The sequence below is a fragment of the Cornus florida genome, unplaced genomic scaffold (genome assembly GCF_030987335.1).
Source record: "Cornus florida cultivar Cherokee Brave unplaced genomic scaffold, ASM3098733v1 CherokeeBrave_3.0.0_Hap2_Chr10, whole genome shotgun sequence".
NCBI classification, from domain to species: Eukaryota; Viridiplantae; Streptophyta; class Magnoliopsida; order Cornales; family Cornaceae; genus Cornus; species Cornus florida.
The window spans coordinates 60,347,940-60,366,102 of record NW_026775580.1 but is presented as its reverse complement, the minus strand read 5'-3'; the positions used below and the strand labels follow the sequence as shown (position 1 = coordinate 60,366,102).

Here is an 18,163-nt window from a genome sequence, read left to right as displayed (position 1 = left end):
GAGAGAGAGGAAAGGACAAAGTTCCTCAATGAAAGACTGCCTTTTTCAGTTTTCTCGGACGTCATTATATTTTGACCGGACACAACCACGCTACTAAATTTTCCCTTCTCATGCTTACTGTAAAGTAATTTCAGACTCCCTCTACTTTTACCTCTTCGCACCTAAATTCCATGCACCGAATTAAATATTACTACATAAATCCGTGCAAGCACGAGCTTTCCGTCATTTATGTACAGTAATCCTAGTTGTTAAAACGTTCAACCCCGAGCTAATATATCTGTGTTCGACTCTTCCTCTTTTTTATTTCTTAAAAAAGTAAATATTGAAATTGTACAAAAATAACTTGTGAAAATAGAAATTTTTTACAAAAACTTTATTTAGTTTAATTTTTTTAATATAACTATCTTTTATTATTTTCTAAAAATTATTCTATATTTTTTTTAATTTTTAATAACTGTTTTCATTACTACAAACAAAACATTTCTTCCACATTATAGTAGTACTAAAAGGAAACAAAAAGCTTATATATATCTATATATATATATATATATATATATATGCTGTTAGCTGAGGGAGCAAACATTACCGACAGTAGCAGGTAAAACCATCCCTTAATCAACCGGGAAAAAAAGAGTTAGAGAGAGAGAGAGAATTTAGGGCAAGAGAGAGAGAAAACAAAATTTTCAGAAAAAAAGTGGAATATCAAAGCCTAGAAGACCCCTCTTTTTGTGCAGACGGGTTAATTCATGTCCACACCCTCCTCCTCCTCTTATCTGCTCATTTTCTGATCAAACTCTTTACATATTATATTTATATATATATATATATATATATATATATATATATATATATACTTCATATTTATCTCAGTACTTACTTATATATTTATATAGATATATATAGAGAGAGAGAGAGAGATAGATAGATAGATAGATATATGGAAGCTGCTTATATTGGCGGTGGTGACGGTGGTGTGTTCGATCTGCTGAGTTGGTCGGGGATGTAGATAATCAGTTGGAGAGAGGGAGTGTAGAGAGAGAAAGTAGAGTGAGAAAATGGAGTATGACGAGCACGATGAAGATCAAGAGGAGCAAATTGGGGTTCAGGTGCCGCCGACGCAAAATTACGAGTCTGTGGGGAGGCCCAGAAATTCGAACTCCGGTGGCGGAGCTGAGGGAGCCTCCGCAGTCAGAAAAGGAGGAGGCGGAGGCGGGACCTACAGGTATAGGGAGTGCCTGAAGAACCACGCCGTCGGCATCGGCGGCCACGCCGTGGACGGCTGCGGGGAGTTCATGGCCGCTGGAGAAGAAGGAACCCTAGATGCCCTCCGATGCGCCGCGTGCAATTGCCACCGCAACTTCCACCGGAAGGAAACAGAAGGCGAGTCCCCCCACCCCCACCAGCCACACCACCAGTTCTCGCCCTACTACCACCGAACAGCACAGCACGCGGCGGGGTACCTCCACGTGACCCCTCCGCCGCCGCCGTTGGCCCTCCCCTCCGCCTCCCGAGAGGATCAGGAGGACGTGTCCAATCCGAGCAGCAGCGGTGGCGGCGGTGGTGGTTCCGGTGGCTCCAGAAAGCGGTTTCGGACGAAATTCACTCAGGAACAGAAGGACAAGATGCTGGGGTTCGCGGAGAGGTTGGGGTGGCGCATCCAGAAGCACGACGAGGCCTCGGTGGAGCAATTCTGTGCAGAAACCGGTGTGAAGAGGCAAGTACTCAAAGTATGGATGCACAATAACAAGCACACTCTTGGTAAAAAACCCTAATTATTCCATATCTCTCCATTGCGGCTTTTCTGTGATCATCTATATCTATCTTCCTAAGTATAATGACAATGACAACGACCACAATGGCTATCAATTAAATTGAGGTTTAGATTTAGTTTTAGTCTTCTTTTTTTTCTTTTGTGTTGTATTTGTTGAGTTTGTGTTGTTTTTAGGTGTTTTAGTTTGTTTCTGTACTTTGTCTTTGTAACTTTTGAGTGTAGGATGGCATGGACAACATTAATCAATCAAAATCTTTGTTTCTTAAATGTTACCATGATGGTTTTTTTTTTTTTTTTTTTTTTTTTTTTTAGTATGGATTAAAAATTACATATACCCATTTGACCATTTCATTGATCAGTTCATCTTACATTGTCATTTCTTGACTTTCTCTCTCTATATATACATATATTATATTAGCTTTGTTTGTGAAGTTTCTTTTTTGTGTAGTTTAAGCAAAGTTATAGGTTGATTAAAATGTGTTTGACATGCAAAGGCTGCATTTTTGGTCCCTTCACATCTGTCATGTTCTCCTTTTTTTTCGCTAGCTCCATCACTATTAACTTAAGCTTTGTTTACCTCTATGTATTTTCTCTGCCTATTGGACACACACTCTCTCTCTCTCTCTCTCTCTCTCTCACACACACACACACTCTCCCTCTCTCCTATTTATTTTTCTCAAATCTTTATTTGCATTTACATTTGAGACATTTTGAGCTAAAGAGATCCCAGAATTGTCAAAGTTAATTGCCAGATGTGCTTAATTACAAGAAAAATGGATCACAAATGAGTGTACAGTATTAATTTGCCATCACTACACTAGTCCACTCTGACACCACTCTCTCTCTGTCTCTCTCTCTGTCCTACTGATACATTACAGCCTTTGATCTTTATTTCTATGTCTCAAGACTTCGTTGCCTTTCTCTTTTATTAATGGCACTATCAGACTTGGATTTTGGACAACCAAACAAGGCCTTGAACAATTTTTATTGTTGCATGGGCCACTTCAGTTCCTAGACTACTTGTTATTGTAACATATATACACATATTTATATATATATAGATCAATGGTGTTTACATATATACAGAGAAGTACAAGCCTTTCTTTAAAAACCTTTACTCATTCACAATAAAAGATTCGGTTGAATCTATTTTATTATTAATTGTAAATATTATATTCTCGAAGTTAAGATGCATGAATGAATCACTAAATGAGCCTACAGCTTCTATCAAACATGTCGAGTAATTAAGAGAACAAATTCGGACATTGATATTAAAAAAAAAAATTCAGTACCAATGAATCTGAGAAAGAACATCTCTCAGTTTAATTAGGGGTGCCCTTTATTAAATCACAACTATCAATGCATGATCCATTTTTAATTGAAAATTTGATAATTATGTCGATTTTCTACATCGGTATGCAACTTAATTTCTTTTTAGTTTATTTAGTAGAAGAAATTAATTGACTATGCATTAATCTTTATAATATATAGTTTCAACTTGTTTAATTTATTAAGACATGCGGTTCATTGAACCTATCTAATTTAATTAATTTTTACATAAATGGAATTATTGATGGTACGTAGAAGCTAGATTAAGGATGTTTCATGAGTAGGATATATGTGTGTGAAGAAACTCAAACTCTAGCTACTATATAAGACATTGGACATGCATGAATGTACATATATGTGTGTGTATATATATGTGTGTATATGTTGGAGAAAGATGAGTCGAGTCACAAACCTGTCGGAAAAATGATCACAGGCTCCGTCTTATGTTGCTTTATTCTGTTCCGGTGGGGACATAGATGTGGGCTCTCCAATTATGGCAACACATTTAATTTCACACAACAATACACATCACAGCTCATCTATATATCTGTGTGGTCGTCCACACAGATAGCTCTGGTCCTTCCACTCCATTAACATCTCTCACCCCTTCTCTGCCAATACTCTCTCTCTCCTTGATATAAATTATATATGTACGTATGTGTCTGTGACACTGTGTTTTGTATATATACACATTTTCAGATTCTAACTAGCTAAACATATGTAACTGCAGTTTCTAAGGTTGTGTGTGTGTGTGTGTGTGAGAGAGAGAGAGAGAGAGAGTGGGTGTTTTTGTGTGATATCTTGGATCTCTTCATAAATGTAGATGAATTTACTGAGAATTAAAACAGGGTGTAAAGGGTAGGCATTTTAAGGCTCTTCCAGGCATTCATATGCAAAAGCATGTTCTTTCTCGTGGTTTTGGTCCCAATGGTACAATGGATGTCTCTTTTTCGCAAATACAAGGTTGAGGTCTCGTGTCCCCCAATGGAACAACATCAATGTGTGTCCATGACATACCTTTAAAATATCTCCATTAAATTTTTTTAAGGATTTGGAGTTTGAAATTCGACAACTTTCTAGTGATTTATGGGTTAAGGTTGGTGTCATTATGATGTTATTAATATCTTTGATAATATCAGTTCATATAAAATTATTCGAATGTGTTTAAGTCTTAGACTCTCTATCATTACTATTAAAATAATAATAATAATTTCATAGCTAATGTAGCACAACCATGACGCATGATGAGTCCACGCACCCAATGTCTAAGAGTCGGTTTGGCCGACTCACTCCCATTTTTTTTTTTCCCTTTTTTTTATGTCATTCAATTATATTATGACATCGCACAGTGATTTCTTTTTAACTTCTCAAAGTGGAAGTTTGATGATTTAAGTCCAGAATATTCAAATGAACGTGTCTTTTATATTTTTGTCAAACCAAACAAAAAATAAGTAAATTATGACAGCGTAATTTAAAAAAAGTGTATTTCGCAACATAATTGAATGAAACATTACTATAAACATGTTACTTGAATTGAGTACACCAAATAGCTTGTGGGTAGCATCAAATTGGTACCTTGGGTTTGAGATTGAAAGAAATTTCGTTCAAATTTTGTACTAAAATTTCTTCTCGCTCAACACCAAAACATTGATTCACTACTACCAAATATAACACTATAGTATTAGGAACAAATATATATTTTTTCTATTCTAATTATTTTATATTGTGTATCTTGTTAGAATATTTTATCACTTTTTAAGAGATTTACATCTTTATGGAATATTCTAGCAAGTTTAAAGAGATTTGTATCTTTAAAGTACTCAAAAATATATAGGAGATATAATTTCATTTTTCAGAGTGGTCTTCTTTATATTCTATATGGAGAGATCTTATATATATATATATAGGAGAGTTATCAATGAGGATTTAACGACTAGTGACTTAGCAGTATCATGTTCTTGTTTTTAAAGGAAGGTCAGGTGTTCAAGCTACGGAGGCATGTGTGTGTGAGTACCAACTGAGAGGGGAAAAAAAATGTCTCCTCTATTTATTTCATAAACACCTCTAAACTCGAGTTCAAATTTGTGAGCGGTCTCATGTGTGTGTCATGTTTGGAAATTTCTTTTAAATTTTAGTTTTAAAAAATGACTAAAATTTCTCCACTCTCCATCATCATAAATACGAGTGAACTTCCGTTCAAATTGTTATCATGAGAGGACATGTCTTCAAATTTGTTTCACCATAAGTTTTGTCACTTATGTGTGCCAATGCATGTCCTTTAGATGTGTAATCTTGAAATTTCTCCACTCTGTCCATATAATGGTCATGTTCATGATAAATACGTGTGAACTTCCGTTCAAATTGTTAGCACAAGGGTACATGTCTTGAAATTTCTTTCAAGTACGCCGTAAGTTTTGTCACTTATGTGTGACAGCTCATGTCATTTCTGTTTCTTAAAATTTCTTCACACTCCATATAATGGTCATGGCCATGCCTTCAAATTTTTGTAAACGGTTCAAATTTTGTCAGCATAATGGTTGTGTGCCAATGCATGTCGTGAAATTTCTGTCAAGTACACCACAAGTTCACAGAATGAGAGACTCTTTATGCCTGCCAATGCATGTCTTGAAATTTCTCCACTCTTCATTCTCATAAACACCTGCAAAGTTGCCACTACCAATGCCTCCCTTAATTCTGTAACCTAAATGCATGTCTTGAAATAGATGAACACTTGTAAATTTCAGTTCAAATTTTGTCACCATAATGGGCGTGAAAGTCTCATATTTTCTTTCAACTTTTTGTATATAGGACACTTTACAAAATGACAGACTCATGTATGATAATTTATGTCTTGAAATTTCTGTCTAAGTTTATACCAATTCGTGTTCTAAATTTCGGTCACAAGTTTACATAATGACAGATTATATGTGTCAATACATGTCTTGAAATTTCTGTTGTAGGGTTTTAGAATTTATTCTATTTCATGTTCTTGAAATTGCGCCAAGTTTACCCAATTCGATGATAATTGTGAAATAAATGTTTTACAAATTGGAGTTCCACGTCATTCTCTTACCCACAAAAGCCTCCAAGCAAATGCAATTTAGGCTCGGTTTGTTTTGACGTAAAATTTTATTTTTAAAAAATATTTTTTGTTTTTAGGTAAAATATTCTTTTATTTATTTTTTGTCGGTGTTTGACAAAAGTTTACGTCGAGATTAGGCCGAGTCCATCAGGTGGGGCATGTAAAATAACTTGTCGAAAATTTATGATTAAATTATTTTTGTTAAATTTTAATATATTTTTTCTTCGTAAATATTTTATGACAACCAAACACCAGAAAATAAATATATATTTTCTGAAAAATATTTTACGTTCAAACAAACGGAGCCTTAGTTTCAATCTTGGTTCTTTGTAGATCCGTATAAATCTTTTTTTTTTCTTTTTCTTTTTTTTGTATATAAAATTGAAAAGAGGGAATTTGTACATTGTGCTAGTTATTAGGAGAAGTCTTTGCTCTTATAAAATTTTCATTCTTAAAAAGAAAAAAAGAAAAGAAAAGAAAGATTGTTGTTAAAACTGACTAAATTTTTTTTTTTTTTTTTTCCACCTCTTTTTAATCATGACTAGCACAATTCATTAGTAATGTTGAGAGTGACCATATATATATATATATATATATATATATATATTATATTGATCAAATTAAGCAAAGTATATTGATTATATGTAGTTATACACTAATCCATGGTCCGAGATTGACATGGGGCCATTGGCTCAATATTAACAAAACATGGAGAAAAATCAATAATTCCTCCCGAACATAAAAGCCCAATCATTTTAATCAGTGGTAAGGCCCAATCAGCCCACTAAGAGCAAACAAATAATCCTTTCTTCTGGTTGAGCTGTTTCATAATCCTTAAATTTTTAGATCGTGACACATAAGAAGAAAGAAAATTAATAAGAGAAAAATAAAAAGTAATGCTAATTAACCATAAATTACAATAGACGAGTACTAAGAAAAAGATTAAAATGAAATTAGATATAATAAGGATGTTTAGGGATTAACAATTAACTATTCAAAATCTTTAAGGGTTGTTCTTAAGAGGAAAAAGAACAAAGAAAAAGTAATTAAATGAATAGAAAAAGAAACAAAAAGGAAAATGTAGCTAAAACTATCATGTTGGTAAGCAATAAATGAGTATAGTACCTTCATTAAAAAGGGTCATACATATATTGAATACAAACCACTTAGATTTGTGGCCCATTTGATATATCCCTTACATAGGCTACCAGGCACCATACCTCTGTTCACCATGCTGGTTTGAGTTTCAGAAACAGCAAATTGGTGGGGATTCATAAATTGTCACAATAAATTCATGTCCCCAACAAACTGTCAATTTCTATGACATGAAGGGATACTCTTTGAACACGTTTTATTCTCCATCATCATTAACTTAATCTCCCTTCATTATTTTACAATGCTAGTGACACACACACACATATATATATTTATATATTAAGCACAGAAAACACCCCTAATGCTTATTTTGCATAACACTTTCACCCTCTATTTGAATAAATGTGTTAAAAACACTCATGTTCTTTTAAAATTGGAACACACTTATCAATTTGATATAAAGTAATGCTGTAATATTTATTTTTTCTTTTTATTTATTCAAAAATGTCTAAGGGAGTATGTATGCTAATAATCTCATAGTATAGGATAGGGGTGCACACGGTTCCGGTTCTCACGATTCTGGTCGGAATCGAACCGTTCACGACGGTTCCTTGAAAATGAAACCAGAACCGGAACCGAACCGGAACATAAGAACCGTTAACCATGAGAGACAGCGGCTGAAGCTTGCGACCAAACTGGAACAGCAGCGATGGAAACTGAAAGATATGGGTTTTGATTTTTTGAACAATCTGAAATGATATGCCGGTGTAATCAGATTTATTACAAAAAGCAATCACACGATTGCTTATTCACAATCTGAACAATCTGAAATGATTTTTTGCAAATTTTTGAACAATCAGATTTATTACAATCTGAAATGATTCCTGAAACAATCTGAATCAGGAGTTTATTTCAGATATGCCAATATGGGTTTTGAACTTTTGATTCTTGCAGACATATGTGAAATATATGGGTTTTGAACTTCTGATTCTTGTAGATTTTGGTGTTTGCAGGGCCAGGCCGTATGCCCATGGGTGCAGGATTCTTCGAAAAAGTTAGAGCTGACTTGGAGAACTGGGACCTTGGCTTAGCAACGAGTGAAGGGAAGTTCAGACCTGGGCCAGGCCGTTTGATCACTCCAGAGAGAGAGAGAGAGAGAGAGAGGGAAGTTCAGATCTGAGAACATAGAAAGAGGGCAAGCTCAGAGTTGAGAGAATAGAGATGGAGGCGATAGGTTTAGATGCTTAGATGAGTTTTCACCCCCGTGGCTGCTTCTAAGCCTTTAATTTAGAATAACTAATTAAATATATAATTATATATATATATACGGTTCCGGTTCCGGTTCCCACGGTCTGGAACCGGAACCGTAACCCGCGGTTTCAAAATTTCGGAACCGGAACTAGAACCGTGAGAATAAAAAAAAACGGTTCCGTTTCCGGTTCCACGATTCCGATTCTTTTGTATACCCCTAGTATAGGGGTGATATGTGCACATTAATTATATTCAACCCACTTTTAAGGATTTTCTCTTACCTTTTCGAAAAAATATATATATATATATTTATCTATATATTTTCACTAACAGTGTATTCTCTCTTTTTATATATATATATATATATATATATATATTGTCACAATTGTCAGATTAATGTACAGTATATGATGTATATCATATGAAATGAAAACTTCAGTAACCTTTATAAATATAAAAAAGAAAATTAAAGAAAATTATTTCTAATTAAATTTTAATATAGTTATCAGTTTTCATTAAATATATAATTAAAAAATTAAATTAAAGATACTTATTCATTATATATAAACAATATACAATTAATTTTTTAAACTTTAGAATTTCCAATAAAATTTCACACACACACACACACACACACACATATATATAATTCTTTACATAGCAATAAATGGGTATTCATTCTTTATGGCGAGGGGGGAGGATATTCAATCACCTACCGTAATCATACTATTCAAATCACGATAAAATTACGTTCTCAATTAAATTTAACCGTTAAGATAAAAAAGATTTAAAATAACAATAGTTTATAAAGTGCAGAAAACACCCCTATAATATGCGTATCGCCCTCTCATGTACTAAATGACCATTTTTGTCATTTTATAAAATGATACATTTTTAAATAATATGTAAAATATGTATATAAGGGTAATTTAGTCAAATTATACCTTAAATACGTCAGGGTGTTTTCTATACATGAGAAATGTAATAAGCACAAATAAAGTCTAAGAGTGTTTTTTTTTGCACTTAACCTAGATATATATATATATATATATATAACCATTCCATATCTGTTAATCACTCAATTTAAGATAAAGGCAAGATTTAATCTAAGTTTTTTTAAAATGAATATCTCTAAGGATTTAACTTAAGCTCCTTATTCTAAAAGGAAAGTTGAGGATTGAGTTCCCAATGCCCCCATACTCAATTTCCTTGTTGAAAGTTTGAAATTGCTAAAATAAATATATTCTTTTTTATCATGCTCAAATCTATACATATCAATTAGCTACATAGAATTGGTTTCTAGTTGTTATTAAATCATCAGTGAATGAAATTCACTTTGACTTACAAAAAGAAAAAGTTTTATGAGTGAAAATTATGGACAATACTTGCCTACTCATTTATGAGTAGGGAATTTCTACCGACTGAGTAGGTGGCATAATAAAATTATGACAAGTGTCCTAAAATTTATAAAATACAAATATAACAAAAATAAAATTAGAACTGGTTTGATCCATTTTTAATTGGATTCACGGTATCTTTTACAATTTTCTTCTAATACACTGTATACATCATTGACCACTATCTTTATAAATATCATAATATGTGTCTGGGCGTTATAAAAAAATAATTGAATTGAGATGTAGCAATAATGTTTTGAGGGGTTAGTTTTGCTCTCTACCTTCTCAAAGTAAAAAATATGTGATTGATATGAAGAACCATTGCTAGAATCATAAAATGCTTTCGGTTTGTATTTAAAAAAAAAATGTTCTTACCCTTCTCTTGTCCAACTTAGGATTGTTGCAGTGAGAATGAGGATTACTTTGGAAGTGGAGGTGAATGGGTATTTTAATAACATGATTTTTGTTTGTTTATTCATATATGTATGTATATGTATTTATATTTGTACAGCTATGGTGAAATCCAAATTTTGATCTCTCGATTCCAAAGAATAAAAACAATATATTATTTTACGAAGATCTTGTTTTTGGAAGGTATTGTTTTAGGAAGCTTGAATCCTAATTTTTCTCTACTTTAAAAGCTAATTTTGTACCTATGTATGTACAAGTGTGTGTATAGATATATATGGAGAGCTAATCCGATTAAAATGAATTAAATATGTTCTGATTCTATTTTTGTTATATTTTATATTTTATAAAATTTGAAACACTTGTCATACTTTTATTATCCCAAAATTATAAAGCTATATATATATATATATGCTACATTTGGCACAAAAAATGAAAGTTCTAACAAACAAATGAAAGACTTTTCGTCTCTTCCCTTTGCTTTCCCTTCTCTTCCTTATTTTCATTTTTCCAATCAATAATTTCTAATGCAATAAGTTTTATGAGTGGAAATTAAGAATTTTTGCATGAATAAATAAAATATCAAAAGTTAAAAACTGCTTTAATGTTGAATCAAATTGACCGGCAATATTGGCTTTGTCAGTGTGGTTTGAATTCTCAACTATATTAAATTGAATATGCATATGATCAATTGATCCTTTTTCCTTTGTTTGAAAATTTATTGCATATAAATATACTATCATTTTGTTGAAAGTCATGATAGTTAGAAAATTATATATTCATCATAACCAACTTTTCATGCCAGCATTTTATTTCAAATGACTTGCAAGCACCTTCTTGTTTATCATGGCTTTGAGCATAATCAAATGAATATTGAATGATAAAATATGTTTAGCGTTTGTCTACTTATTCAAAAATTTAACATATTAAAATAGCTTTGCAAATCTACCTTCATATGCTTAGATTTTTCTTCATCCTAATTTGACGTGATATCCAATAAATAAGATTTGATTGGGGCATAAATTGATGGTCTTACACACAAACAGTAACCTCAACAGAAAATTTTAATGTTGTAGGACAAAATTATTTTGATGGTACTCAGGGGTGTTAAACACCACATAAAAATGATACAATTTCTAAAGCCTTCCACAACATCTTAGGACAATAACATTAAATATATCCTTCGTCGCAGGTAACAACACTAGAATAAACAAAATTAATAAATAAATAATCATCCATACAAAAACCATATACTAAAAATTTTAATATACATTTGTATAAGTAGTCTAAATTAAATATATCCTCTAGCACATGCTAGAGAGTTCCCTTGGAACAAAAAGAAACAGGCAAACAAACTTATGACTACTAAAATAATAAGAATTAATTGATTGAGATTTGGACAAATTTTACACAGATATTTTTAAAAAATTAATATCACTTAGACTCCAAAATGACTATTTCGTCACTTTTACTGTTAATAGGGGCCTTGTGGTTCTCTGGTTCGAGGAGAAATACTATTACATTAAATGCACATCTTTTTGAAAGCGGCGGTAACGGGAATTTATTAATATGATTATCAATATTACAGTCGAGACACGTGTACTCCTCATTCTTTTGACTACACTTATAGGTTAGCAGAACTTTGCTTGTGGAGGCATGCAGTATCATTGGTGATACTAGACTCGAATCGAATCGAGTGACGTGGGGTGTGCCACGTGACTCAGCAGGCTACATCCCCCGCAAAGCTTAACAAATAAACCTAAATATCATTTTTTTTTTTTGTTTTTTTAAGATGACCGCAGAAACACCATAAAATTCCGTAACCCTTCACAGCTCTTACACATACATACACACATAGTAACCAACATTTACTCAATCATCAACATCAATCCAAGATATTCATAAAAAGAAAACAACATGAATGCACACCAGAACAGCTGAAATGGGACATTCACAGAATACAAAATTGGACCACGTTTGGGCTAGTTTTAGAAAACACAATGAAGTATCTAAATACTTCTAAGACAAAATGGTAGAATAAATCCATGAGCATTGATGATGATAAGAAGAATGATTTTTGGAGAATAGAGCTACATACCAACATTTAGAATCCAATAGGCATCCCATTGCATTTAAAGATTTTGGAACAGAGTTGGCACCAATCTTGTGATTGCAAACTCAAGAACCTTGTGTCTGTAATAATGGCCATACTGATCACAAGCGAGTCATGTACCTACAGTTTACAGATGGAGTAGGTATTTGGTTTGTTCAGTGCACTGGTCACCGGATACGTCACAGCCGTTTATTTTATATACACAAACGTTTGTACAACACGCGTGGACATAAATAGTTACGATATGCCGATGTATGATACACCGATGTGCATGATGCCCCAAGCACGTTCCATATATTCTCCAATTGGCCTGCTTATTATACACACTATATTTTAACCAAATTTTCCCAATGCCCCCTTTTAATATGTCACGAAATACTCCACACTCTTTCCATTCAATGTTAAATAACTATATATAGTAGCTATGTTTTTTTTTTTTTTTTTTTTCAGGGTTGGCAACGCGCCTTTCATAATCTAACTATTTTTTTTCCGTTTTCCAATTTATTTAACATATTTTCTCTTGCTGTTGGGTGTGCTTTTGATAGAATATATTGAGGTCGCGTCAATAGCAAAAAATTGATAGAATGTCAGTTTCGATAAATGACAGCTGTGTAGGTAAAATTGTTATCAAGATCAAGTACGTCATTAAAATTGTTATGAAATGTACATAGATGTAGATGAAATACTGACAAATTTCATGGGAAGTAAATAAAAGGAAAAATTACATATAAATAGAGTTAAAGTTCCATATTTACTTAGAGGCTGAGTCAAAGTTCCATATTTCTCTAAAATGGATTGCTGAGGTGGCACATGGTTTTTTACTGTTTAGAAATTGTGATGCCTAAAATACCCTTCCGCGAAGGTACTACTTTTTCTTCGAAGGTACTACTTTTTTGAATTGAAGGTATTACTTTTTGGCATCCAGGTACCATGTTTTTTAAACACTCGCGAAGGTACTACTTTTTCTCCGAAGGTACTATTTTTTTGAACTGAAGATACTATTTTTTTGAACTGAAGGTACTACTTTTTTATTAGGGAAGGGCATTTTAGGCACCACAATTTTTTAAACAGTAAAAAATCATGTGCCACCTCAGCAATCCATTTTAGAGAAATTTGGAACTCTGACTTAGTCTCTAAGTAAATATGAAATTTTGACTCCATTTATATGTAATTTACCCTAAATAAAATATATTCTAAGCTTAATTATAACAAATAAATAAAAATTCTAATTCACCATTATAAGAATGTATCATACTAATGATTGGTACAATAATCCATTACTTTTAATACAACAATTGCAATATAAAGTTATAACATATAAATATATAATAAATGTTACAACATCCAGTTTTTTAATGAGTAAAACTAGAGTTACAAATTGTTACATTTGAGGTTAAAATCAACTGTTTTTTTTCAATGAATATTCTTCTTGGGCTCTTCTACCAAATCCTCCTCCAACTCGATCAAGAAATTGAATTCCTCCAATTCTCCAACACTAGAATTCCTCTTAATCTGCAACATACTACACCCATTATTGTTTCCAAGGCACGTGCCTTGCAACATCCCCATCGATCTAGACTTGCTCAGTCTTACTATAGGCCTCTTCACAGCCAATCCACCCCTTCTCTTGCAACCTCCCAAATTCGAATCGTGCGTCGCCGTTTTGATCTCCCTAACAGATCCAACCGACTTAGATCTAGGCACAATATGGCCCACACGATCGTTACACGTACCAATTGCTTTACTCGCTAACTCTACACCCGGAACACTTGATACTTTCCTGTTTCTTCTACTCCCGACTCTCGATGTCTTGATCATTTCGGTACTATCATCCAACGGTTCGTATTTAATCAAAGTCGACGATCTCATCACGCGGCGGTTTATATTGTTCCAAATCGGCGACTTCACTTTCTTCTCGACGACTCTCAAGCAATCCACGACGGCGGACATCTCCGGCCTCTTCTCCGCCGCCGATTTGACACACCTGGCGGCCAACACCGCCAGCTGCCGAACCACCGCCGCGTCAACCGGAGGCCCGATCCTCGGGTCGCAAAGTCCGGCGAAGTCACATCCCTTGATAAGCGTCGCCGCCCAGTCCACCACCGACGGCGGGCTGTAGTTCATGTCAATGGCGTTCCGGCCGCTGATCATCTCCAGCAACAGTATACCAAAGCTGAAGACGTCGCTCTTGGTGCTGAGATCCCCCGGCGCAAGATAGCTCGGGTCGAGATACCCTAACGTCCCCGCCGGAGGCGTGCACTTGACGCGAACGTCCTCCACGTGTCCCCTCAGCGCCAATCCGAAGTCGCCGAGCCGAGCGTTCCAGTCACCGTCGATCAACACGTTGGACGACTTAATGTCTCGGTGAATAACCGGCGGGTTCGACGAATGCAAGTACTGAACCGCTTTCGCGACCTGTAACGCGAACCGGACTCGCCGAGCCCAACCGGGCGGTCTGGCGACATTATGGAGCAAATCGTACAAGGACCCGTTTGGCATGAACTCCACCACAATCAATCTCCTCTCACTCGAATCAACACCGAACCCTAACAAATTGACCAGCCTAGGGTTCCGGATTCTCGATAGAATCTCGATCTCGTTCTCCGCAGGACTGTTGACGGTGTCCGTCGCCGTGGTCTTCTTGACGGCGGCGATGAGCTTGCCGTCGTCGAGGACGGCCTTGTAAACGGAGCCGTGGCTGCCTTTGCCGAGAAAGCTATCGGAGGAGAAGCCATTGGTGGCTGATTGGAGATCGAGGTACGAGAACTCTCTGATCACGAATGTATTCTTTTTCTTATGAGCGTTTCTCTGTTTCTTCGCCAAGTATGGATCGCAAGTGGCGATCGCAGACTCTGCGTTACATGAGAGATAACCCATATATATATATATATATATATATGTATATCAGTATATGTATAGTTTGTATCAGAAGTGGTGTGTGGGAGTGGGAGGAGAATTGAAGGGAGTGTAGAGAGAGAAAGAGGAGGAGGAGGAGGAGAGAGAAAAGTAAAGGAGGGGGAGGTGGTGGAGGTGGTAAAGGAGAGCGGCAAATGCCATGAGACTAGTATAGAGAGGGAGAGAAGTTGGGTTGCGAGTATTGCGACTTTGGAATGTAAAGTGGTGGTGGAGTGTTGTTGTGTTTTACAGCTTTGGGTCTAGAGAGAGAAAGTGAAAAGTGGGTTAAACAATTTGAAAAAAATGGGAAATGAGGTTTTAGTATTTTAATGGGTTTTTGGCATACAAAGGCGTGCGAGCTTTAGGAGGAATATCTCGGGATGAGTCTTAAATGTGGTGGGGTCAGTTTGGGCCTATACCTCGTCCCAGTAGCAAATTATCCGAATATTTCTGATATTCAATATCTTTTATTTGTTATTTATACACCATACAAATAAAAAGGAAGAATTTGTTTTCTTATTTATTTTATAAATAATAAATTTATAAAAATATATTAAATAATTTATTATAATAAATTGATCGGTGTAAATATCACTATTTCTTAAAAAAAAATTATACTTAACATAGGTTTGTTGTATATTTAATAATATAAAATTTATTGTAAAAAAAAATATTATAAAATTAAGAAAGAAAATGACTAGTTTTAAAAATAAAAAGACTAGTGTTTTTGCCAAAGCGCAAAACACGAATAAAATAAAAAATAAATCCGCTACCGAACAAGTCGTTTTTAAAAAACGTAATATTCATACAATATATTAACATCAAAATTATAAATTACAATACAAGTAATCCACATTCTTTAAATCTGGGGGGTGAGTCTTAAATGTGGTGGGGTCAGTCTGGGGGTCATACCAGAGAATTGTTGCTTTTAGTATTGTTTTGGTGGAGTAGCACCGAATATATTTTCAATTAATTATTTATGTGCGTAATTAGATAATTTTTTTTTATTTGTTGCATAAATAAACAATTAAAAAAAAATGCTGTATACTCTGTAATTCACATTCTTTTTAAAAAATAATACTTGTTATTTGTATCAATTTGTTGTATATTTGATAAGGTAAAATTTATAGTATTATAAAATTAAAAAACAAAATAACTAGTTTAAAAAATAAAAAGACTACAATGTTTTTGTTGAAACGTGAAAACATAAGTGTTTCTACAACAAATGTGATACTATTCTAATCGCAACAAAAATTACCAAATACGAGTTTTGAGATTTTGTTTCGTTGCTATACCCCACTTGCAATACAAAATACAAATAAAAAAAAATTAAATTGATTGCCAAACATGTCATTTTTAAAAAACGTAATATTCATACAATATATTAGCATCAAAATTATAAACTATGGAGTACAATACTACTCTGTGTTAAATTGTTAATATATAATTTTTTATCAAATTACTGTATCTTTGATTTAGTAATATTGTTGTTAAAGGGGCAAAAAAAAAAAAAAAATTATATTACGTTTTAGAGCATGAATTAATGCTTTGAATTTAAGATTTTAAATAATTTATAATTCAAACCATTAATTAAATTTCATTCGATTCTAAATTTAAACTACTAATAATATTGTATAGTATAACATTCTCCACGTCGCCCGATTTGGTGATGGAGAGGGTTCGTTCAGTTCGGATTATTTAAGGTGATACAAATGGGGCTGTTTTGAATTCGAATTCATTACATAAATGTGTTGTTTTGAATTTTTGTCGCAGTATTTCAAAACAAGAAGGTGGGGGGAAAGTCAAACTTTATACACTAAAATTTCATTGTCATGGGTCAAAAGACTTATTTTTATTTAAAATACTAGTATTATTCGTGTAAAATAATGACTATTTTCAATACTTGAATAGACTTATTTTTAGAAAAAAAAAAATAGACTTATTTTTATTTAAAATATTATTTGTGTAAAATGACTATTTTTAATACTTGAATATATGTTGTGACATTTAGCTTCTAATATTATTCTAAACCATGATTGTTTCTAGAATGATGGTCTCATGTTTGACAGTTCAAATTGTTGGTTTTATGTGAATTTTATCTAAACTTTTAAAATTTGAAAAGTTGTCATTAAATTATTAATGAGTCCCGAGTTTGGTTTAGGTTGATTGAGGTACTTTGTTTAATTTTGACCATTTGCATCCAAGTTGCCAAGCACAAATATAAACATGGAACATGATACGATACGTGATATGATATATTGACATGTTAAATTTTTAAAAAGTAAGTTATGGACACGACGTAGCCAAGACTAATACAATTATAAAATTTCATTTATATATTTATTGAATGAGGCAACTATAAAAAATTATAAATTCTATACCAAAGGTACATTAGCTAGAAGATGATGCTTATGAATATAAAAAATAATATATTATATTATATACAATATTACTATCTTATATTCTTTGGAGGCTAAACACTTCAATGTATGCTAAATTGCTAATGTTCATCTAAGACAACGACCAAACAAAAAAAAAAAAAGGAAGAAGAAAAAGAAAAAGTGTGTAGAATGTGTTAATTGAGTCTGGAACATGTTGATTGGATGTTGGAAATACGTGAACTAGGTGTCCGAAATAATAAAATATATATTTAAATAATAGAGGCCCATGTAAAAATACGTGAACTAGGTGTCCGAAATAATAAAATATATATTTAAATAATAGAGGCGCATGTAAAAAAATGCATAAAGTGTGGGAAAAAACACGAGACGTAATAAAATTGTTCGTGATTATCATACAAGTTATCCAACTTATTTGTGTCA

General features: G+C 33.4%; 2 protein-coding genes across 2 annotated transcripts; one reads left to right on the top strand and one right to left on the bottom strand.

Moving 5' to 3' along the window:
* The first annotated feature begins 612 nt into the window (after positions 1–612).
* Positions 613–2,043, top strand: LOC132278873 (zinc-finger homeodomain protein 2-like). Its single transcript, XM_059780768.1, has one exon. The coding sequence runs from the start codon at positions 1,056–1,058 to the stop codon at positions 1,770–1,772; it is 717 nt and encodes a 238-aa protein (XP_059636751.1). The 5' UTR covers positions 613–1,055; the 3' UTR covers positions 1,773–2,043.
* An 11,664-nt stretch (positions 2,044–13,707) lies between these two features.
* On the bottom strand, positions 13,708–15,661 carry LOC132279122 (serine/threonine-protein kinase-like protein At3g51990). Its single transcript, XM_059781050.1, has one exon. It carries the CDS (start codon positions 15,321–15,323, stop codon positions 13,860–13,862), a length of 1,464 nt encoding a protein of 487 aa, XP_059637033.1. The 5' UTR covers positions 15,324–15,661; the 3' UTR covers positions 13,708–13,859.
* Between the last annotated feature and the right edge of the window lie 2,502 nt (positions 15,662–18,163).